At 38.0% G+C, this 22733-nt stretch overlaps 1 protein-coding gene across 1 annotated transcript in view; it reads right to left on the minus strand.

Annotated features, from left to right (window-relative positions):
* Positions 1-274: 274 nt before the first annotated feature.
* The window catches only part of syne2a (spectrin repeat containing, nuclear envelope 2a), a 93728-nt gene continuing 71269 nt past the window's right edge, over positions 275-22733 (minus strand). The window contains exons 82-100 of the mRNA XM_084432000.1: positions 21701-21826; positions 20069-20224; positions 17729-17890; positions 14409-14575; positions 11058-11220; positions 10499-10686; positions 9410-9560; positions 8933-9115; positions 8686-8823; positions 8354-8548; positions 7757-7982; positions 5090-5187; positions 4737-4863; positions 3890-4092; positions 2891-3085; positions 2677-2805; positions 2357-2551; positions 1297-1346; positions 275-1128 (exon numbers count right to left, since the gene is read on the minus strand). Of these exons, the coding sequence (XP_084288126.1) occupies positions 921-1128; positions 1297-1346; positions 2357-2551; positions 2677-2805; positions 2891-3085; positions 3890-4092; positions 4737-4863; positions 5090-5187; positions 7757-7982; positions 8354-8548; positions 8686-8823; positions 8933-9115; positions 9410-9560; positions 10499-10686; positions 11058-11220; positions 14409-14575; positions 17729-17890; positions 20069-20224; positions 21701-21826 (3060 nt within the window). The 3' untranslated portion in view covers positions 275-920. The remainder of the gene's footprint in view (positions 1129-1296; positions 1347-2356; positions 2552-2676; positions 2806-2890; positions 3086-3889; positions 4093-4736; positions 4864-5089; positions 5188-7756; positions 7983-8353; positions 8549-8685; positions 8824-8932; positions 9116-9409; positions 9561-10498; positions 10687-11057; positions 11221-14408; positions 14576-17728; positions 17891-20068; positions 20225-21700; positions 21827-22733) is intronic.

The following is a 22733-nucleotide window of genomic DNA, read 5'->3' on the forward strand; positions in this document are numbered from 1 at the left end:
CTGAAATAGAAGAGCAAACCTACCTTAGATTAGACGCATAAAAAATATGTTAAAAGTACTTCATTGTAATAATTGCACAAATGGACACAGTATTTATAAAAGTTATTGCATCTGCCGGCAGCCATTTGAATTTGAATTGTTTTGATATTATTAAATTTAAGCTGTGTTGATATTCAATTAATATTAATTGAATTTAATTGAAAATGAATTTACAATTTGTCAAATACTAAGGATTAAAAAGCAGATGTAATAGTTTTTTTTTTTTTTTTAAGTAGACTGTTTATTTTTAAAACACACAACATAAGTTTAATTTGTAAAAGGTTTCAACTTTAATTTCTGTAAACTTTGTGTTCTACCTTGCAGCGCATATGTAACAATATGTTATTTACACTGGGATGAATTAAAATGTTTTGTGTATTTGACATTTTCACATTTATTTTTGTTTTGGGCTTTGCAAATACACTTGATTCAGATCATATCAAAATTGAAAAACGAGACCCCATAATCCCAAAATAGCAGCCACCCATCATGTCATCACAAACTGTGGATGAAAAGATCATCCTTTCCAGTTGCAAACTCTTATAATCTTTAATCAGTGCATGATCTGCTTAAATCTAGAAATATTTCTCACACACAAAAAGATCAGTGATTTACATTCAAGCTCATACAATGATTGACTTCTTTACAGCATTGTGACAAGAAAAGAGTTTTTTTTTTTGATCACATCCAACTCAACATTAACAAAAAAAAAAAAAAAAAAATCTCAGTAGTATGGCTCTCAAAGGGGAATAAATAGTATAAAATCAATTATATAAATACAACCATTAAAAATATTGCTTGGACAAAAGTGGTGCTCCACCGCACGTCTGAGTCATGAGAACGGCTCCATTAATTGATGGTGAGAACAGTTGACGAGGGATTCATGTGGGAGGAGGACCGTTGGTGTAGCGTAACATGGGATGGAAAGAACGGGCAAAATTGTTGGAAAGGGTGCAGCTGTAGTCGTCTTCAGAAAGAGGGACCAAACAGGCCAGAACCAGCAGCAGGAGGAACAGGAGATGCAGAGGGAACGCCGCTCGCAAGACCCGATAGAAGAATGAACGCTGAGGGGATGGCTCACGCTTTGACCTGAAACACAATTTTTTTTTACTTTTACTGCTGCTATTTTTACCAAATCAAAATGTAATGTGTATATAATACTGGGTATGTGCATTTTTTTTATATATATTCTAACTATTGATTAAAAATGTAAAAAGGCTAAAAAATGAAAATGGTTTTTTGTGTGTGCAACGGTACCGAGAGCATTCTGTGGATTTCCTGTCTCCTGCAGCATCAGCTGTGTTCTCCTGCAAGCACATGACAGAGAAGAGTTCACAAATGAAAACTACTCAACCAGATCCAAGCACTCTAATTCATGAGCACGTAATATGCTTTTAATTGAAATATTATTTATAGTACGACTGAACAGTAACTGCCTTATCTTGGTTCATTGCTTTTATTTGTTGACATGATGGGGGAAAAATTTTCATGTTTTTAAAGGAAGTCTCTTGTGCTCACCAAGACTGCATTTATTTGATCAAAATACAGTAAATAAGTAATATTGTGAAATACTACAATTTAACACAATTTAATACATTGAATTTTCAGTAGCCAGTGTCACATGATCCTTCAGAAATCATTCTAATATGCTGATTTGGTGCTCAAGAAACATTTCTTATCATTATCAGAGTTGAAAACCGTTGTGATGCTTAATATTTTATAATATTTTTAATAAACTTTTTTATTATATCTATAATTTTATGTTTTAGCTTTTTTCAGGATTTTTTGATGAATAGAAAGTTCAGAAACATTTATTTGAAACACTTTTTATTTTGTTACTTTTGATCAATTTAATGTGTCCTTGCTGGGAAAAGTATTAATTTCTTTAAACAAAAAACACACTTATGAATGGTAAAAAAAAGTAGTAGTATATGAATTAAGGAGAAGAGAAATGTGCTTCTGAGGGCTTAAAATGTTCAAGGTTTTAATAAAGCCTCAAGGTTTGATTAAAATTTTAAACATATACTGACAATCAAGTTGACCCTTGATTAAGCTCCATCCCCTCATTCAGTGAAGCTTTGCAGAAAGTCCCACAGGTATCAGTGCATTTTTCAGCAAAATGTGCTCTCAAAGACAGCATTATTTAAATGGATATTATTCATTCATGGGTTGCAATGAAGTGTGACACTGTACAACATTCTTTTTACCAATTATGAAAAAAAAAAGAAAAAAAAATGCAGTGTCCCCTCAGTTAGCTTCCCTTTTTTTACTCTTTGTTGTGTAAATGACTCGAGAATGTTTAGCTAAACGCCCTTACCAATCTCTCCTGAATCATCTTGAGATCCTGCTCGACCTGACGTGACAGCAGTCGTAGCTTGCTTCCAATGACGTGGAGTTTTTCCCTGGCTTCAGCACTGTCCTCCTCCCCAGCAGCCTCTGGGAGCAGCTCGGAGACGATCTCCTGCAGGGAGCTCACTTGCTCCTGCCTGCCCTGCAGCTCCTCTGCCAGATCCTGCCACCAGAGGGTGCAAAACAAAAGCTCAGCACACCAGTAACAACACTAACAAGAGATGGTATCCATGCCTGAACAGTCTTAGATGGAGAAGCTGATGTTTCAGCCGGTATCTCATGGCTCACCTTCAGCGTGTTGCTGTGTTCCCGAAGCATGGAGGGCTGCACAGAAGGGTCGTCCATGTTCACTGTGTAGCGCCTGCTCTCTGCATGGGCCAGCCACAGCAGAAGAGAGTGGACCATCCCGTGAAACTCCTACATGAGGGCAGATGGTCAGTGATGAGGGTTAAATTTTCATGTGGCATCAAACTCGATAGACGTTCATTGAGGGTTCTATCACCTGACAGCGTCCTAGGGTGTTGCGTAGACTGTCCTCCCATCCCTCAAGGCCTGCACAAGCCTCTGTCCAGCGGCGATTCATTTTTCGCAGGCCATCCTGAAGCTCATGTCCAGTGGACCCCTGCTGCAGCTCTCGCCCACCCAGGTTCAGAGACAGCATCATTGTCTTATAACAGGCGAATGTCTTCTGCATTTCCTGCGTAATGAGAAACAAACCAGTGTGTGAAGACAATGATATATATATTTTTTTACTTTCTAGTCACTGTATTTATTCATAGTCTTCACGTGACATCACACCATTATAGCAGCGCCCACCATGAGGGCAAAACAAGGCTTTCCTCCGCTGCCCACCAGTTATTTTGTACGAAGTTCAAATGTACTAACATTAAAAGTCCGAATACAGCTAATTGATGATGAATACTATACAGGCAAGCAGATTTGCCCAGATTATAAAGGCAAAGGGCTAAATTGCACTTTTTCCCATAGAAAATTATAAAGAAAATGCTTAATGTGGCTTAATGTATTAAGACAGTGAAATTGGAAGACCAAATTCATTAGAACTAAACCAGAAAGTTTCACCTTAGGCATTTTTTTCCATAGACAACCATTATAAAGAAAACTTTTTAGAGCTGCAAATTTTGTGCATTGCATTCATATACTGGGCTCATCAGCTTGCCTGTATATAGTATGCATCAGCAATACGTATATATAATATACTGAAGTTAATATTTCTTGGTACATTAAGCCCACGTAAAAAAAAAAAAAAGTTTTAGAATGTCCAGCTGTTTTTAGTGACTGAAATACTATGACAGGTGCTGTATTTGGAGAGCTTACAGTTTGTTCACTATCTTTGTTTTTCTTCTTTTGAGAGGAGATCTAAATATTCATGGATTGAAACATCATCAATAATATGAACTGCATTAAGAACATCAATGAAGGTGTATCTGTAATGATTCACATGTGATTAGATGCAGTGTAGTACTGTAACTGTGACACTCACTTTAAGCTGTTTGACCCTCTCTTCTAAAACCTTGACACTGGCAGATGTCTCAGGTTTCTGTAGTCTATCCAGCTCAGGGGTGACACGATCCAGCCAGGAAGTGATGTCGTGAAGGTCAGAGGTCAGCTGTTGGGGGTCTTTGGTGCAGCACTGTTCCTTACTCACTGCTTGAGCCTGCAGCAGCTCCCAGCGCTCGATCACTCCTGCGGAGAAAAGAGGACACATTCACAGGACGCTATTCCATTCCATACATTTGTTTCATTCATCTAACCATCTATCTACTCAACCATCTAATTATCCACATATCCATCCATCTATTCCTCCATTTGTCTAACCAACTCAATTCATCCATACATTTTTTGATCCATCTATCTATCTTCATTTTATCTACCCACCCATTTCATTATCCATCCCTTCACGTCTATCAACTACCTACTCTTTAATTGATCAATTTATCCACCCAATCACCTATTTACCAATCCATCGATCTACCCATCCACCGTTCCTTCATTTATCTACCCATCCACTGATCCATCCATCAATCCGGTTTACCCACCTATCCACTCATCCAACTATTTATCCATCCATTTGTCTACCCAACTATCTATCCATCCATCCATTCATCCATGAGGTGGCATGAGGCTGTAAATACAGTATGTGCTATTTTTGATAAATAAGTCTTTATGCTTATACTCATAAAAAAAAAAAAACAAGCAGTCCCCTGTACATGTGATCTGCATCAGTGCTTGTACCCAACTATTTGTGAAGAATTTTGTTACATGACTCACTAGACAAAAAAAAAGGACTAGTACTAGACAGACATCCTCATGTCCCTCTGTGTCTGTACCTGACTGTTTGTCTGCAGTGCTGAGGCCAGTGAGGCCTTGTTCCTCCAGCTGTTCTTCATCATCCAGGATCATAGAAACCCTCTTCATACTCTTAATGCTGCCGCTGCACTCAGACATCAGCTGGACCTGCAGAGTGCACAGACACATCACACATGTGCCTACGTTTATACTAGCATGGAACATTGACAGGCCAAAACTATGAGATTGACAAAACTATGAATAATCTACTGTACAATCACCCTTCATGCTGATACTACCTGAGAATCCACATTTATGCATGGGTAAAAGGACAACATGCAAAATTATGTAATTATGAAAGCACTGGGTTAAAAAGAAAAGGGTATATACTTACGTAGCCTTGTTTAAAATGAGTGCTTGTGTCTGTAGCTGAGGAGTCGTCCAGCTGGAAGGATTGCCTTTCAGGTATGTTTTGAAAGAGCCAATTCTGTCCTGTGAGTGTGAGAGAGGGAGAGAGAGATTTAACTCAATGTTCTACATTTCATTCGGGCTGTAAAATAAAAATGGACACAAGTAGCGTAAAACTATTTTGTTTTTACAGGGGCCATATCAAATTGAAAGTTTCAGCACAAGTGGGAAAAAATATTGAAGTTGATCAGCATTAAAAATTTGTAAGATACAATGGAAATCTACAAGCTTGGCCATCTGGAGAGAATTTTGCTGGAAGAATGTTATTAGGTTTTTTATTACGCCAACACAGAAAAAATACAAAGGGAAGGGTGCTAGCTGTTGGAGATTACGTGGGGATAGGGAAGCTAACCATTATCATATTTTTGGGAGTGTCAGAAATGAACCCAGTTTTGGCAAGCAATTAAAATAAATTTGGAGGCTGTTTTTGAGGTGATGATTCCTTTTAATTGTGAATCTTTATATCTGGCTAATTTTTCTTTTGAGGGGTGGAATAACAAAGATAAGGAGCTGATGTTAATGCTTCTGGCAGCCAGGAAAAAAGTAACTACAAGGAAATGGCTAAAACCAGAGCCACCTACAGATGATGAATGGATTGACATATTACACAATATATATGTGATGGAAAAGCTTTCCTTTTCCTTAAGAACCCAGATAGAAGATTTTTGTTCAATATGGAGAAAATGAACTGATTATATAAAACCAATTCGCCCAGACATTTCTTAAAACATAAATGGTGTGGTAATTTTTTTTTAAGAATTACAAGTAGCTCGCCTCGTTCCTGTACATAGTTGGTGTCAAAATGAGGAAAATATAATACATCTTGAGTATTTAATTTCCACAACCATTGGCAGACATGATGTGTTGTAATGCTGTCTTTGTATTGAAATTTGTATGCTTTTTGTTTTATTGTAAATAAGCATTTCTGCCTTGATAAATGTATGTATTTTTCCTCTGAAATGAGAAAAAAAAAAGAGAGAATTTGATCTGCTTGGAAATTGAAATAATCAGGTAGGCCTACACAACCATTCGAAAATTTGGGGGTGGTAAGATTTTTTTAAATGTATTTAAAATAAGTCTCTTATGCTCACCAAGGCTACATTTATTTGATAAAAAAAAAAAAAAAAAACCTGCTCAAGAAACATTTCCTTTCAATGTTGCTTAATATTTTTTTCCAGGATTCTTTAAGGAATAGAAAGTTCAAAAGAACAGCATTTATTCTTTTGTAACATTATAAATGTCTTTACCTTCGATCAATTTTACTTTTGTAAAATTTAACAGCAATTTAACAATTGTCTTTTACCTTTTGATCAATTTAATGTGTACATTCTGAAAAAAATAAAAAGTATTAACTTCTTTACTCGTACTGTACGCTTTGTGAAGAGGCTGTTGTTGCAGGATGGTGAAGTTGGAACTATATTGAATCCAACAGCAAATCCACAGCATGAGTCTTAGCAGACAAAGCTCTTTTAAAGTTACCCATTTTACATACAAAATTTTTGTTTTTTTAAAGGCAGAGGGGCAAAAACAGGCCATTACATTCAAAGGGCCAGAGACAGAGTGGAAAATGATCATTAAACATAAAATATGTTTTACACAAATGTTATTGGCATACAAAAATCAAGTATAAGTAAATATCAGGATAAAAGTACAACCCATTTAAAAGCAAAAGCATCAAACAAACATTTTTCACGTACTGACATACTGGTGGTACATCATGTACGCTTCTCCAGTAATGAGAAAAGCTTCAAGTCTGCAGTTTAGATTAAATGAGTGTTGTTATCTTTTGCATGAGCATGAAAGCTGTGGAGGGGGATAAGCAGGTGCACTGAGCTCTGATGAGCCTTGGGGACGCAACCTTCTCAAAAACTCCCTGAGATCTGGACATGCCCAGCTCTCAGCCCTCCTCTTAACCAACAGAACCTAATCACAGGCCCAAGTCTTTCATGATAAGAGCACATAGCAGAGCAGGGTGAGGGGAGGACACTTGCATCTTTTGATTTAAGAGAGGGAAAAAAACCTTCTGCACTGAAAGGAAAAAATACCAGGCCTTTGATGATCCAGCAAACCTAGTCAATACATAAGAGTATCGACAGTGGTGTGGGAACGGAACAGGATGGAGAGAGAGAGAATAATGTAGAAAGGGAATGAGAGGCTGGGAGGTGTGGGACTGGACACATGCGAATGCACCAAAAAAAAGGTTACGAGATCTGGTGCGCAACTGAAGCCAACCACATGTAAAGGGACATGGAGGCCTACCTAAAGGCTCTCCAAAAGACGACTCTGTCACCTCAGGTGAAAATTCAGGGATTTCTGTGACCTCTAAATCTGGAGGGAGAGAAAAGAAATGGCTAAAGCAGCAGTATGTCTCGGCCTCAGATGACATGCCAATGGACATACAACTGGCAAAAGTTGCATCTGATTGGCTGTTTTTTTTTTTTGTAATTTCCTGGTGCACAGATTCTTATCAGTCTGCCATGAAACAATGCTGTCAACAGGTACCAAGTCGATATAATAAGCCATTCTAAGGAAGAACAAGACACTGGATTTGGCAAATTTTGCCTGTAATCAAAACACTTCCATTTGCATTTACCTGACAGGGCAGAGAAGAATGCAGCATCCTCTTCCTCATCATGTGAAGAAGAGCCGCCAACATCCCCGGTGTGGTCCCACTCTAGAGGGATGGAATCCACGCTGACGGGGGTTTCACGGCCTGAGCGCTCCTGAGGCAGTGATAACAAGCACATGGAGGGCTGGCTGGAGGCAGGGGTGCTCTTCTTCTCACTGGACCGCTCAACATCAAAGATGTCTGGCTGCTCCTGCGGTGATTTCAGGGAGAAAACACTATCATTCAAGTCTCTTATGCTCACCAAGGCATTTATTTGAACAAAAACAAATTGAAAAACAGTTGATGCTTAATATTTTTGTGGAAAACAGCATTTATTTGAAATAGTAATCTTGTGTACTGTAACATCATAAATGTCTTTACTTTTGATCAATTTAATGCATTCTCGCTGAAAAAAAAAGCATTCATTTCTTATCTTATTGACCCCAAACATTTAAATGATAATATAGCACAAACACACTTTAAGGAAACTATTTCACAAAAAGACTAAAAAATGTCAAAATATGTTAGGGGCCACTATATATTATATAAGAGAATGAAAAGAAAAGTGAATGTGAATAATACCAGGCGGAGGCTGGTGAGGCGCTGGTGGAATCGGGCCACTCTGCCAAACACCTCTTGACAGTACGTGTGCAGTTCCTCTAACTCATCTTCTATCACAACAGCATCTAGAGGACAGCTCCTCTGAATCAGACCCTCCCCAAACACGATCAGAGCATCGATCTTATTGGTGTTCAGAGTGATCTCCTTCTTAAAACTCTGAAGGGGAGAGTAATATAGTTCAATTAAATACACCTAAAATTTACATTTGGTTGTCATTTATTCATTTGTTATCACTTGTTGTCATCTACGGCCTGATTAAATGACTGAATTTAAATGAAACACTGTTGATTAACCTTGAGCTGTTTCATTTTGTCCTGAAGATGGATCTCTGAGAAGTGCTCCATGTTGGTCAGCTGGAGGTCAATCTCAGTCAGCCAGACAAGAAGGCTCTCGCGGGTTCCCTCAAACTCCTCCCTCTGGCTTGTAAAATGCTAAATGAGAAAGAAAGAGAGAAGGGGAAAATGAAGTTGGGAGAGGTTTATATAAGCATTCAAGGAAATATAAACGCATAGATAACATAAAAAGTGTCAGTGTCCTCACCCTGAGTCTGCGCAGTATTGCAGCCACTCTCCTCTGGAGTGCGTCCCAGCGCTGGTTCCCCTGATGCACCATGGTCCTGAGACTGCTGGCAGCATCGGTGCGGTTCTCCCGCGCCAGTCGCCTGTACTGGTTATTAATGATCTCCAGCTGGGGGAGGCTCTCATGTACCTGCCTTTGGGAACCCTAAAACGAGAAACCAAACGCTTCTAACTATGACCATAAAAACTAACAGGTGTGTTTTAAACATTAGAAACCTTCCACAATATGATTTTGAATGACTAAACATTCAGTAAATGAGAAACTGCAGACATCCAATACATGATTGCTTGAGGAATCTGATATTCTCCTAATAACTGATCATGTTCCTAAAACAGCAGGATTAAACATTTGATATTCACTAAATTATGCAAATATACTAATGGTCCTGTAGCACAACTATTCAAAGGCTCTTAGTTGAAAATTTTGTTGGAATCAAACCTCATATTTCTGGAGTTCCTCTTTGGCCTCAATGTACAGGACGTCTGATGAATTGGGTTCAGCAGCAGAGCGCTCAGCTACGTTCAACCAGTCCTCGAACGAAGAATAATCCTCCTGAAATTTACACCACAGTCTCCAAGTCTCCTCAATCCTGCAAAAGTGATTAAAACAAGTTGTACAGGTATTTTATTTAAATTTATATTTATGCAAAACATAAATTAACAACTTAATATTTTATTTATAATTTTGTAATTATTATTATTATTATTATTATTTTATATCACATATATGTTACATACAGTGGGTACGGAAAGTATTCAGACCCCCTTACATTTTTCACTCTTTGTTATATTGCAGCCATTTGCTAAAATTATTTAAGTTCTTTTTTTTTTCCTCATTATTGTACACACAGCACCCCACATTGACAGAAAAACACAGAATTGTTGACATTTTTGCACATTTATTAAAAAAGAAAAACTGAAATATCACATGGTCCTAAGTATTCAGACCCTTTGCTGTGACACTCATATATTTAACTCAGGTGCTGTCCATTTCTTCTTATCATCCTTGAGATGGTTCTACACCTTCATTTGAGTCCAGCTGTGTTTGATTATACTGATTGGACTTGATTAGGAAAGCCACACACCTGTCTATATAAGACCTTACAGCTCACAGTGCATGTCAGAGCAAATGAGAATCATGAGGTCAAAGGAACTGCCTGAAGAGCTCAGAGACAGAATTGTGGCAAGACACAGATCTGGTCAAGGTTACAAAAAAATTTATTCTGCACTTAAGGTTCCTAAGAGCACAGTGGCCTCCATAATCCTTAAATGGAAGATGTTTGGGACGACCAGAACCCTTCCTAGAGCTGGCCGTCCAGCCAAACTGAGCTGTCGGGAGAGAAGAGCCTTGGTGAGAAGTAAAGAAGAACCCCACGACTTTCTGAATCAGAAAGTAGTGTCATAATCTGGATCGAGAGTGAACTGAGATTTCCTTCCCATAAAGGGATGCAGCAGATTGACTAAATATCTGTAAGCAGTGATGGTGTGTTTGAGTTTAGAGTCATCTGGGTATATGACCATACTGTACCTCAGCTTCCTTTCTAGAGACATGGAGCAGATATTTCTCCAGCGCTGGTCCAAGCGCTGTGTGGTGTGCTGGATGGAGTCATTCTCTCGGTCGCTGCTGCAGGCATCCTCATCGTGCAGAAGCACGTCACACAGGGTGAGCACAGACGTCACCCTCTCAGTGTGCAGCTCAATGTCACGCTGCAGGTCCTAAACACGCACACATAAGCACATATGTTCCACTTCTTTCACCGGTTTATGCATTTAATATAAAAATCTGTTTAAAAATTAACAATCTGCCAGTCCCACAAGAAAAACTCACATTCAATAAATATTATCTGAAAACCAGCCTTGTTGGTATTTATGATTAATAGTTGTATCTAAGTGTTGTGCTGTGTTGACATCTGCACCATGAAAAAATATTTAAAAAATACACACATACACACATACACACATACATACATACATACATACATACATACATATATATTTATAATAAAAAAATATTGAAATATGATATTTAGATACTATTTCTACTGACTGAACCAGGATCTTGTATTACAAATTATATATTTGCTGACCTGTTGCTCTGCCAGTCTCTTCTGGATCTCATCACTATGGCAGATACTGTAGTGAATGGGTTTGGCCAGCTCAGCCTCAATGCGAGTGAGCCAAGAGCGAAGGTTATTCATGTTCTTATCCAACTGCTGTACTGTCACCAGGGTTTCTGTCAGTTTTTTCACCCTGAGAGAGATAGAGGTAGCAGCATATTCATTTAGAATCCAGAGCATTTTTTAAAAGATCATTTTGGTAAAAGTTGTAATACCATAAATGAACTTGAATGTTTTGATGAAAACCTGATTGTGTCCAAAAGTCCCACACAATCTCTCCAATAGATAAAAAAAATAAAAAATAAAGTATTTTCTGTGAAAACAAACGTTGTGTGCCATATTCTTTTAAGAAGAAAAAGTACTAACCCTATTATAAATCAGTCAAATGGTATCTGAGACTGTGTAGTTTTTGCAGGAACCTAGTAATAAAATCATGTCAAAGTTCAGCACGCTCCACTTGGCGCAAAACAGGACTAGAAAAAGGTCTGATAACCCTAGGTCAGATCACCGTGAAACACAGACAAAGGCTGTTTGGCCCATAGGGATTAGTTAGAGCCATTTAAGTGTGACAGTGCGAAGCTTCTGGTTACGCTGTTTGAGTGACCGCGTGACCTCTCAAACTGTCTGAACAGCCATACCTGCAGATGGCCGGCGGTGATTATAGCGTGCCTGAGTACATACTGTCCATTTAGCCCCATTGTGCCCCTGTTCATAAGAGCTAATATGAGGTGACAGACCATTGCCCCCCACAATCCCCCCACCCAATCTGAGCTATACAGAGGGACTAGAACAGACTACAGAAGCCTGAACATGCCATATGGCAAAGCCGAAGCAAACGACACTAGTGAGGGCTACGTAAATTCCCCCTTCCTTCCAATATTAGCACCATCTGGCTGCTTCAGAGCACGTCACACCGCAGGACTGACATGAGAGGTTGTTGACGTCACAAACAAATTGAGAGTTATCTGTTCTTTTCTGTTTGCTTAGGACCACCACATGATTCATACATGATTCATGTAGATAATGCTTCTTTGGCAGCACTGTCTGCTTGCTCATTACCAGAGATGCCTGAGTGGCCAGAATACTCCAACTTAAATTTATTTCATTTCAGTCAGTTGCCATTTTCCAAAGAACGATTACGAGAGCATATGTGACAGCTGTGCTAACCATCCACAGCACTGAAGATCACTTTTATTTCCTTTTTTTTTTTCTTTTTTTTGTGTGTGTGTGTGTGTGTGTAATAACGCTTTCATTTACATTTATTTAAAGGAGTCATAATGTAGAAATTTAACTTTTCCACGAGAATCAATGTATGTTATGATTGCATAATGATTGTACACTGGCCGGGAAGCCGATTTTTAAAAGTGAAGCGTTTGTTTACCTCAGGGTTTGTAAAATAGGCCACGTGCACGTGCACGAAAAAACGAGATTTTGATTTCTTCCCCCTCTTGACGTCAAGACGGGGGAGGATATACCAAATATGGACACCGCAAACCTATGCCGCGGGAAGCCCGCCCCTCTCCCCCTCAGATTCAGTTTAGTCGACTCGAGAAAGATGGAGAAACCGAGTGCACACCTGAGATGCTCTGTGGGTGACTGCCACAAACAACATGCAAATGTGTTTTATCTACCAAAAACGGACGAAACTATCAGGGAACAGTGGAGGAAATTCATTTTTAATGACGCTGTCCCAACAACTCTTTCAAGTGGCGTATCGTTAGGTGTGTGCGCTAAACATTTTACACCGGAATCATTTACAAATTGGGGGCAATATCAGGCGAACTTGGCCTCGAAGCTCCGTTTGGGAAAAGGTGCCATCCCCACCATCAGGGACTTGCCAGAAATTGAAAAGGTAAAACTGTGTTTTTATTGCTCTACTGTGGTTAACAAATAGCAGCTAACTGCTAATGCGGCTATTGTATGTAACGTTACCTTCGAGGTAAACACGGGGAATGGACTCTACGAATGCTAGCCACATCTTTCCACTTTGTTTTACACTAGCAGCTACAGTAGTGACGGTACAGGAGTCCATGCTCAGTGGCTAAAACTGTTTAAATGCAAGTATGAAAACAATATACCACTAAACATTATCAGCCAAACTCATGCAAAACATGCAGTTTGAAAATAGCTTTCAGTTAGTGGGGTTTCTGTAAGAATGTATCTGGAAATGGTGTATTTTTTCTACGACCAATCAACGCGCCCCTCATTTGCATTATTATAATGACCGTCCACGACAGCCAAAACATCGCATCAGATCTCGCGAGACAATAATGCCTTTAGAAATAAGGGTCTGAGGGGCTCTGTGTTGATTTTTTTTCCACTTTTCTTTTTTAGAAGTGCCTGAAAGACTCTAATAGAGCATTGGGTATCCAAGGTAACACAACATTATGACTCCTTTAAGTTTTAGTGATCTTAATACTCCAACTTTTTATTTTTTTTATTTTTTTTATGCATTACAAAAGGGAATATTCCCAACATCAAGATTTATTTCACGTAATTTGTTGTTTAAGCACTGATCCCATTCTGATTGCCATTTAATTTTGGTGTATGCATTTAATGTTGGTCTCAGATCTTTGAAAGATATAGAGCATTTTACTGGTTCTATAGATCAGTGGTTCCCAAACTTTTGTCCATGAAGCCCCACTCTCCTTACATGTAAGAAAGCCTGAGCTGAGAGATAACATATAGAACCAAAGGAAGTACTGTAATTATTAACTGGTTCAGATCAGTGGCCGATCATTTGGAGCAATCCCAGAAACTATACCTATGAGTTTCCCCATGCAGAAAAAAAAACTTACCAAAAAAAAAAAAAAAAAAAAAAAGAGAAAAGACTTTTCACATCTGTATCTCTCAATCATATAGCACTATATGATAAGCCCGTTCTAACAACAGTAGATGTTCATGCACAATTACATGTTTGTATTTGCAGAGGAAACGGTTATTTTTCCCAGCAGCGACTTTTTGAACTACTTGCTAACAATCTGTTGATCACAACAGCCTCACATATGCGCTGTGAGTCTGGACAAAAGCATCTGTTAAATGTCTCAAACATTAATGTAAATGTGTAATCAACGGCTTTGCCAAAAGATCTAAATGAAGAATAAATGAACAAATGATTGAATGAATCAATAAATCCTTGAATGGAAACCAGAAATGAAAGGCTTTCAAACAAACAAAGAGCTTTGATCACTGGGAGATACAACGACCAGCCGTTAATCAATCGAGCAATAGCAAACACCAGGCCAAAATGAAAGAAATTGATTTAAGTAGCAATTATTCGACAAACCATTTTTTTTCAACACAGTTCAGTTTTTTGCTCACCTGGTCTCAATGTGGTCGAACAGGTGCTGCCAGCGGTCGTTGACATCACGCAAGGCCCCGTGGATCTCTGCCTCCTTAGCCTTATCGCTGGCCAATAGGAGCTGCTCGCCCAGCTGCTTGAGGTGGCTCTTGTTCTCACTGAAGAGGTTGATCTCTTCCATGCAGTCCTGAAGTGAGAGGTGCACAATGAACACTGGTCATTCATGTGCTTTACTCATTAACACATCCATCCCAAACAAAACCCACTAACTGCACTTTGTCTCTGGATGGGTCTGACAGCTGTCAAAACTATATTCCTTCTCTCAGCATGGGACCTCTTTAAAAGAAAGGAACAATTATTCACACTGACCCCTCAGCCACCCAAATCCTTTTCACTTTCTCCATTGCTTTTAAGGGTTCACCCGTTTTGTTTAGTCTGGCCTGGCTCACTTTGATCAGAAGGCGTCTGGTTGTCATCACCAGTAACACAATATATGTATGCTGTATGTAGAATTCAGAAACCCTTGTTATTAGCGACACCAGTGGCTGTTAAGTGAACTGCAGCTAGCAACTTATAGCATGTACTCACAAGAGACTGAATGTGATTCAATGCCCTGATATACTCATGGCAAAATTATTCCTCTCTCTCTTTTTTTTTTGTTGTAAATGTACTTTCCTCTTAATAACATAATAAAAGCACACAACAAAAATGACAGCGGTGAGAAAGCAGCAGAAAGAAAAAATCTGATCATAGTGATGTTGATGTGTTTGCACAAGCTCTGCACTTTACCAGCATCATGTGGAGTTATGATGATTATAAAGTATATTTGAAGCTATATAGATCTGGTTAAGTGAGATAGTTTGAATGAATCTCTTTTCTTTGCATGACACATTGACTACAGAATATCTCTTTCTCTTTCTCATATTATCCTGAACATTGTCCAAGCATTTGTTTCAAGTGTCAGTACGGAAGAGAGGCTCTCGGGAGCGCAATAAAATGTCACGTCCTTTTGATTTTCCCGGAAAAAAAACATCCTGAGTCTTTCACATATAAATCAGTCTACAGGCATAGGCAATCTAGGAAGTCAGGGAAGGTTTTGTTTTTTAAGTTTCATTACAAGCTGTTCACACATTGGCAATAAAAAAGCGATTAATACATGAAAATTCTCACATTAACTTCATTAAAAAATTATTTGAAATAAATTAGATGTTAACTGAAAATCTTATTTCAGCTTGTTGCCTAGGAACAATTTCTCATTTAGTTCAACTTGATGTACTAAAATAACTAAACATGAATTAAAAATTAACAAAAAAACTTTGTAGACATATTTTTAGACAAATGCCCAAAATTTCAAAACCGTATAATTATAGTATCTCACTAATACAAAATACATCATCAGTAACTGCACTAGAAAGAGACAATGGCCACCTTTCTGAAAACCTCAATGGTAAACTATGCGCTAATGACTGCAGAGTGCTTGACGTGGCCCTGTTTGATGGTGAGAGAGAAACTGCACATATAAGGCCATTGTTGTGTATGAACAAAGAGGTAAACAAATGAACCAACAGTTATGCGGTACAGACTCTGCCCTCAGTTTTATAGTACATGCAGTAAGCTAGATTAGCACTAATCTTTAGTGTTTTTTAAATAATGTACATTTGTAACATATTTCAGTAAAAATGAACAAATGCAACAGTATGTGAGTGGATAAAATGTAGCCTCTGTGAAATGTAAGATCTGTGGGGCCTCCCTTGGGAACGCTTAAGCGTGCTGTTCATTTGAGATCGTTTTAATCCTTCATAGATACTCTAAATAGCATATACCATATAATACCATATTACTGACCTACTTAAGCTCCTTACATATGTACAACAGAAACTCACCATGTCAAAGGCACATAAAAACAGATCCATGTTTCAGCCTTTGAGGTAATATAACCACAAAAAACAAATAGTCAAGCAATTTTACATATTAGCACATAGCAATTACATAATGACTGATTTCAAGGGATAGTTCACACAAAAATGAAAATTCTGTCCTCATTTAATCACCCTTGTTTCAAACCCGTAAGACTATTTCTTTCTGCTGAACACAAAATGAGAAATTATGTCTTGATTATGTCTTGTATACCCTTTTCAATGCAGTTACAATGATTGGGCTCTGGAGCTTCCAAGCTTCAAAAGGACACAAAAGCAAAATCAAATTATCATAAAAGTGGTTCATATGACTTCCTCAATTTTCTTTATACAGAATAAAGTGTTCAGAATATTCATCAGAATTTTCACTATTCAACTTTTGTGTTACACAAAAAAAGTACACTACCATTCAAAAGTTTGGGGTAGCAAGATTTTTTTTAAAGAATTTAATACTTTTATTCAGCAAGGATGCATTACATTGATTACATTACAAAATATTTCTATTTCAAATAAATGCTGTTCTTTTGAACTTTCTATCCATCAAAGAATGATGATAATAAGAAATGTTTCTTGAGCACCAAATCATCATATTAGTAATAATAGCTGCTGAAAATTCAACTTTGCCAATTATACTAATATTCCTGTAATAATCAACAATAATAACCATAATAATTTATTGTATTTTAAAAAAACAAAAACAAATGCAGCCTGGGTGAGCATGAGAGACTTCTTATAAAAAAATATAAAAAAATCTTTGGGTTTAGAACAAAATGGTGTAAATTAGGCTGCACAATATATTGAAATTCTCGAAATATCGCAAAGGCATATATCACAATATGCATATCGCAATGGCTTGCAATAACTAGGGTCATGAACAAAAGACAAAGAGAAAATCACTCACTGCTCTTGGCTGAATAACTTTTGTAGCTTTAATAAGAATCAGTATATATATTTAATTCATACAGTGAAAACTAAGCAGTGTTTTATTTATATTTTTTTATTTTTTTATCATTTGTCTTTTATCTTTATTTGTTTTATTTGATTATTCAGTTTCCGTTGTTAAATAAACCTAATGTAGGCCTACCTGAAACCCTAAACCCAGTGGTTTACACTGATGTAAAAATAGCACTTAATTCTTATGTTACAGTAAAACACTGCTGTTCACTTTCAGAAGTTGTAAGGTGAAACATATGTAGGTTACATCATTTTAAATATATTTTAAAGATAATAATTTAAGTTTATTTTACACACTTTCAGCATTATTGTGTCGCATATCGCATTGCATTGCATATCATATTCTTCAATATGGTGCAGCCCTAGTGTAAATAAATAATAAAAGTATGAAAATAAAAATGCTTCAAAACTTATAATGAATTTTCATCACTTTAAGGTAATAAAAATCAATGACAGGAAATCATCTGTACCTTTTTAAGTTTCTCCACCATTTCCTCAATACTAAGATTTTCACCCCTGTGTGCCACTTTTTTCTCCATCTGTGTCAGCCAATCACAGAGCTCCTTGTTTTTATCATTGAAGATGATCCAGGCGTTCAGGCGATCAGCTATTTCCTGTTTGCGTAGTGACACCTACACACAAGAGGAAGGTTAAAATGCTTCAGTATGACAAAAATACAACCTAAAATAAAATTTTCTTACAGTAAGTAAAGAAATGTTTGAAAGTCCCGGATTTCTACACTGTTAATGACAATTAACAATTTATTTAGTTTTGAAACAAAACATCTCTGAAAGCACATGGCCCACTCTTAAACTCTAGAGAGAATACAGAAGAACTTGCACTCTTTGTCCTCATTGAATTTTGTAATGTGCTCTCGAACTGATAGACCGGGTTACTACTACACATTCATGTGTAAGTAAAGACTTAAAAACAACTCAGTACAAAGGTGTAGGTAAGGTTACAACTATGAATTTATTCTTTAAAAGCTGTCCATCTGAAAGTTTTTAACAAAAAAACACTCATCTCATGCTGTGAGATTGATTAGAGACAGCAAAGGCCCTCTAGCTTTTACTGCTTTCTGTCAGTAAGGGTCTAGTCTATTAGTATGTACTAACACCAAGACACACTAGGGGACAAGGGCAGCGCTTTGTAGTTACTCTTTTGCTTGTGTCATTCCTAGATCGCCATGGCTTACAAGCAGCCTTTTAAAAAGCAAGAAAGCATTTTCCATGCTACATTTGTCAGTGAAGGCAATACATTTTCCTTAAACCATTAATGCCACACTTTGAACTATAAGAGAAAGTGATGAGTTTTCCTTCTAAATAAAAATATTAATCATTAGGTTAAAAGAAAGCACAAGGACACTGAGATAAATTGGCTACTTCTATTCAAGGCTGTGTTGTCAAACATAATTCATGGGTTTCCTTGGGCTCACAAACCTAAGCGACTAAAATAAAACCTACCTAGGCAAATAAAAGCCCTCCTTCCAGAAAAACAAAGCAAGGTCTAGCGTTGCAAGGTCTATGCAACGGCAAATAAAAGCCCTCCTTCCAGAAAAACAAAGCAAGGTCTAGCTTTGCCATCTGTCATTCATTCCAGGGAATGTTTCCACCTGCAACCTGTTGGCAACAGACACTGACGAACACGTAAACTGACCTCATTGGCTCTGTCCTGGCTTCCGGCCAGAGTTTTAAAAAAAACACGACTGAAAACTCAAACAACAACTCCACAAACTGAAAAACGGTTCATTAAACAAGGCTCCCTATGTAATGTGGTGAGAAGTCCAAGGGTTGGATACAGGCCATGCAATGATCTGTCCTAAATGTGGCCTTTCTGTTTTTAATTGCTCAGGCTGTTTACGGTTACAAGAGCAGCTCCATTCAAATATCAACGGACCATTCTGGACACCTGCGCTAGACAGATAATCGCGAAAAAGGGTCCTCAATCAGCCTGGGAAAAAAAAACTTCAAAAGCGAGCTACATAAGTAATGCGTATTGACGTGTGCGTTAGAATAGATTTGCACTACTCAGGAGTATTATTTTATTTTATTACCATAATTACAAGAGCTTACCTAATGTAATTATAGTTAATACGTTGCAATGATGTTAAAGGGATCAGTCACCCAGAAATGAAAACTCATATTTTACCAAACCCGAATCACTTTCGTTCTTCTGTGGAGCAGAAACTGCCAATTTTTGAGGACTATCCTGGCTAATATTATTTCAATATAATGAAATTAAAGGAGGACTGGAGCTGTCAAGCCCCAAAAAACTGGTCCATGTGACTCATGTGCTATATTTAAAGTCTTCTGAAGTCACACGATAGCTTTGTTTGTGTAAAAACTACTTTTTGATGATACTTTTATGCTGATTTTGTGTCCCTTTGAAGCTTGAATGGGCTTGAATGTGCTTCCATTTCGTTTTGTAATTGCATGGAAAAAACTTATGATTCAAAATTTCTCCTAATGTGTTTCACAGCATGTTTTGACCAACATGTGGGTGAGCAAATGAAACAGGTGAAACATATTTTCTTGTACTATTTATCATGTTAGAAACATTTATGTGTTCTGTCCATCTTGTGGCACCTTCTGAGGAGAAACATGTTATCATGAATATAAATGTAGATCAATTCATGTAGCCTACATTCTTATTTTCCCTCTCTTTTTCTGTGCCATGCGGCACTGTGAAGTTCCCCCCACTTCCAGGGGTGAATCATTGTGTGCCTTTCAATGCTGCCTGGACAACAGCTTCTCTTTCCCTCCTACTCTCACACTCTCCTTCTCTCCTCCCAAACTCAAACACTCACTCACCTTCAAGCACAGTTCTTCCCATTGGCTGTGAAGCTCTTCCACCTGTCCCTGAAGAAGCGCGGTGTCCCCGGGCAGCACGTACTGGGACACGTCTGCCTTCATGGTGCTCAGCTCTTTCAGTCCTCCAGCCCAAATCTGCAGCGAGTCCTCGTATTCCTGCATAACACGGCAACCAACAAGTTAAACTCCCCTCCTCTGCCGCACGCTAACCCTAGCCCTCTCTCTGCTTCTCTCTGTCCCTGTCATTAGCGCACGGGATTAAGGCCCGCTGGATGGGACGGGGGAGGGTTGGAGGCGGAGAGGGGGAGGTGGGAGGGAGAGTGGGGGGAGGGCAGAGCACCCATTACAGCACTGGAAAGGGGTGATGGGGTAAAGGCCAAACATGTTAAAGACACTTATTTTCTTTTGTTTGTCAGTTTCACCCACCTCCATTAAAAGACAATCAGAGCTTAATCAACAAGAAATCAAATCAGTCTCAGCAGATGGTTATTAACACATTTCTAAAGCAACATGATTATATCAACAGGTGTTTTTTTTTTCTTCAACAAAGACCTTGGAAATAGATTCAGTGAGATACAGGAGATTAAAGTACTTTGAGGGTGTGTTTAGCTGTTTACACGACAACGATGTACTAAAATCAGACGACAACGTTGTCAAAATGATCTCAGTTCACACGGATCTGCGATAATGACTAAAAAGGCTGTATTATGCATGCCAGGCCAGTAGTTGGCGATGTCACTTTGTCAAGAAACGCACCGCAAACACATAACACACATGCGTGAACATGTAATACGCATGCGCATGATGTCACCGTTTTTCACAAATTCATGTTTTTGTTGTTTACATGGAGACAGTAAAGACATCGGTTTCAAAAGCTTACGTTTTCAGGTCCCCAAAACAATGTTGTCATGTAAATAAACGGCCAAAACGCATAAAAAGTTTTTCGTTTTCAGTTGAAAGCGGTGTCGTGTAAACATACCCTTATAGTCATCAAAGCCAAATAGGAATTGTAAACAGTCTCTACTAATTGACGACTAATTACCCATGTAATAGCGTGAAAGCTTGGCACTGGCACAATTCATGCAGCAATGTAGAGGCCTGTAACTTTAATGTTAGCTGACTTAAAACTATAGAGTAGGACCCAAAAGTCTGAGAACATTAGTGAACTGCTTCTATTTAGCTTTTTTTCTGATATATACAGTATGTAGTTTAATTACATATTACATAGCAATTTGTGAAAGCAAGGTGTATATTAAAATATACACTACTGTTGCATTATAAACATTTAAAAAAAATATTACAAACCCCAAACTTTTGACCGGTAATGTATATGAGTATCAGAATGTCTTAGATTTGGTTTGTCCCCTTTTGCTTTATTAACTTTACAAGTTTATGTAGAGCCAGCATGACTTGAGATGATCTGATGAAGAACATCTGAGCATCTGTACAATACCATCTCAAACTAGCCTACATTTGAAACATGGAACTGTTAAATATTTCTTAATTTGTCATAACTTTTCCTTGAAAAAAAAAAAAAAGCATGATTAAAAACAGATTATTAATATGGCCAAACTTCCTAAATCCCTAAATATTTAGGAGTTCACTGTTATCACTGTCAGATGCATACATTACCTTAGTGAGTTGCTCATGTGTCTTTAGATCTTCTAGCTTCTCTGGCAGTGGACTCTTTAATCTTGCTTTTATCTCTTCCAGTTTGAGAGCACAATCAGCCAGTCCAGTTTCACAGAGCTTCCAATTCTGCAAAGAAACAGCAAAATATCTTAATCACTGCGGAAGATGTGTGCAAAACCACATTATTTTAAATTTAAAGGATTCTTCCAGGTTCAATACAGTCTCGTATGTTGATCCTAGAGTTTAAAAATACCGTTTATAAGTTGTTTGACCATGTTGATTATGAGAGTCACTGGTGTGCTTGTACTTCATGTCTGTCTGCCACTGTTTTATCTCATATCAGATCTCAGATCAGTGAAGAGGGATTTCCCTTTCACATGGGGGATACACCATCCCCCTGTCTATTGTGAGCACATGCTCACATAAACACACTTCTACCCACATCACTCTCTAAACCCCTCTCACTTTTGGCAGTCAAAACAATGATGTCATCGTTCCAAAAGAGATGAGCCAATCAGAGTTGGCTATGAGTGGGTGTGATGTTCACCTGTAATCAACAGTAATCAACAGTCCACATGACAATGTATGTAATTAAAGATTTTATTTAATAGCAATTCTACTTCAGGTCTTAGGGCATTATGGGATTGTCTGTGAACAATGACAGATGATCCATGTAGACACCGAACTGCACAGTGGCTTAGGAGCCGTGGTTTTCACGTTCTGTGTGATACAGTCCAGCTGCCTCGTTTATGGATTATGGCGAGATTACGGCTGATCTCTCATCCTCAAAATGAAGCACTTTGTTAGTGAAACGCTCAGTAGGGTATGTAGGTCAATTGCAGCTAAGACCCCCACGATAACTTTGCTCTGTCCATACAAAAAAAAAAAAAAAAGAATTCAACAAGACAAGGGTGTCAGCACTAATCAGATTGATCCAAGTCTGTGTTATGTTTATGTTTTAATTAGTAGGCTAATTTTTGTTTGACATTCTAGTGACATTTGACCCCTGGACAGTCAAAAACATTCAAAACAG

This window comes from Rutilus rutilus (assembly GCF_951802725.1).
Source record: "Rutilus rutilus genome assembly, chromosome: 15".
In the NCBI taxonomy this organism is placed as follows: domain Eukaryota; kingdom Metazoa; phylum Chordata; class Actinopteri; order Cypriniformes; family Leuciscidae; genus Rutilus; species Rutilus rutilus.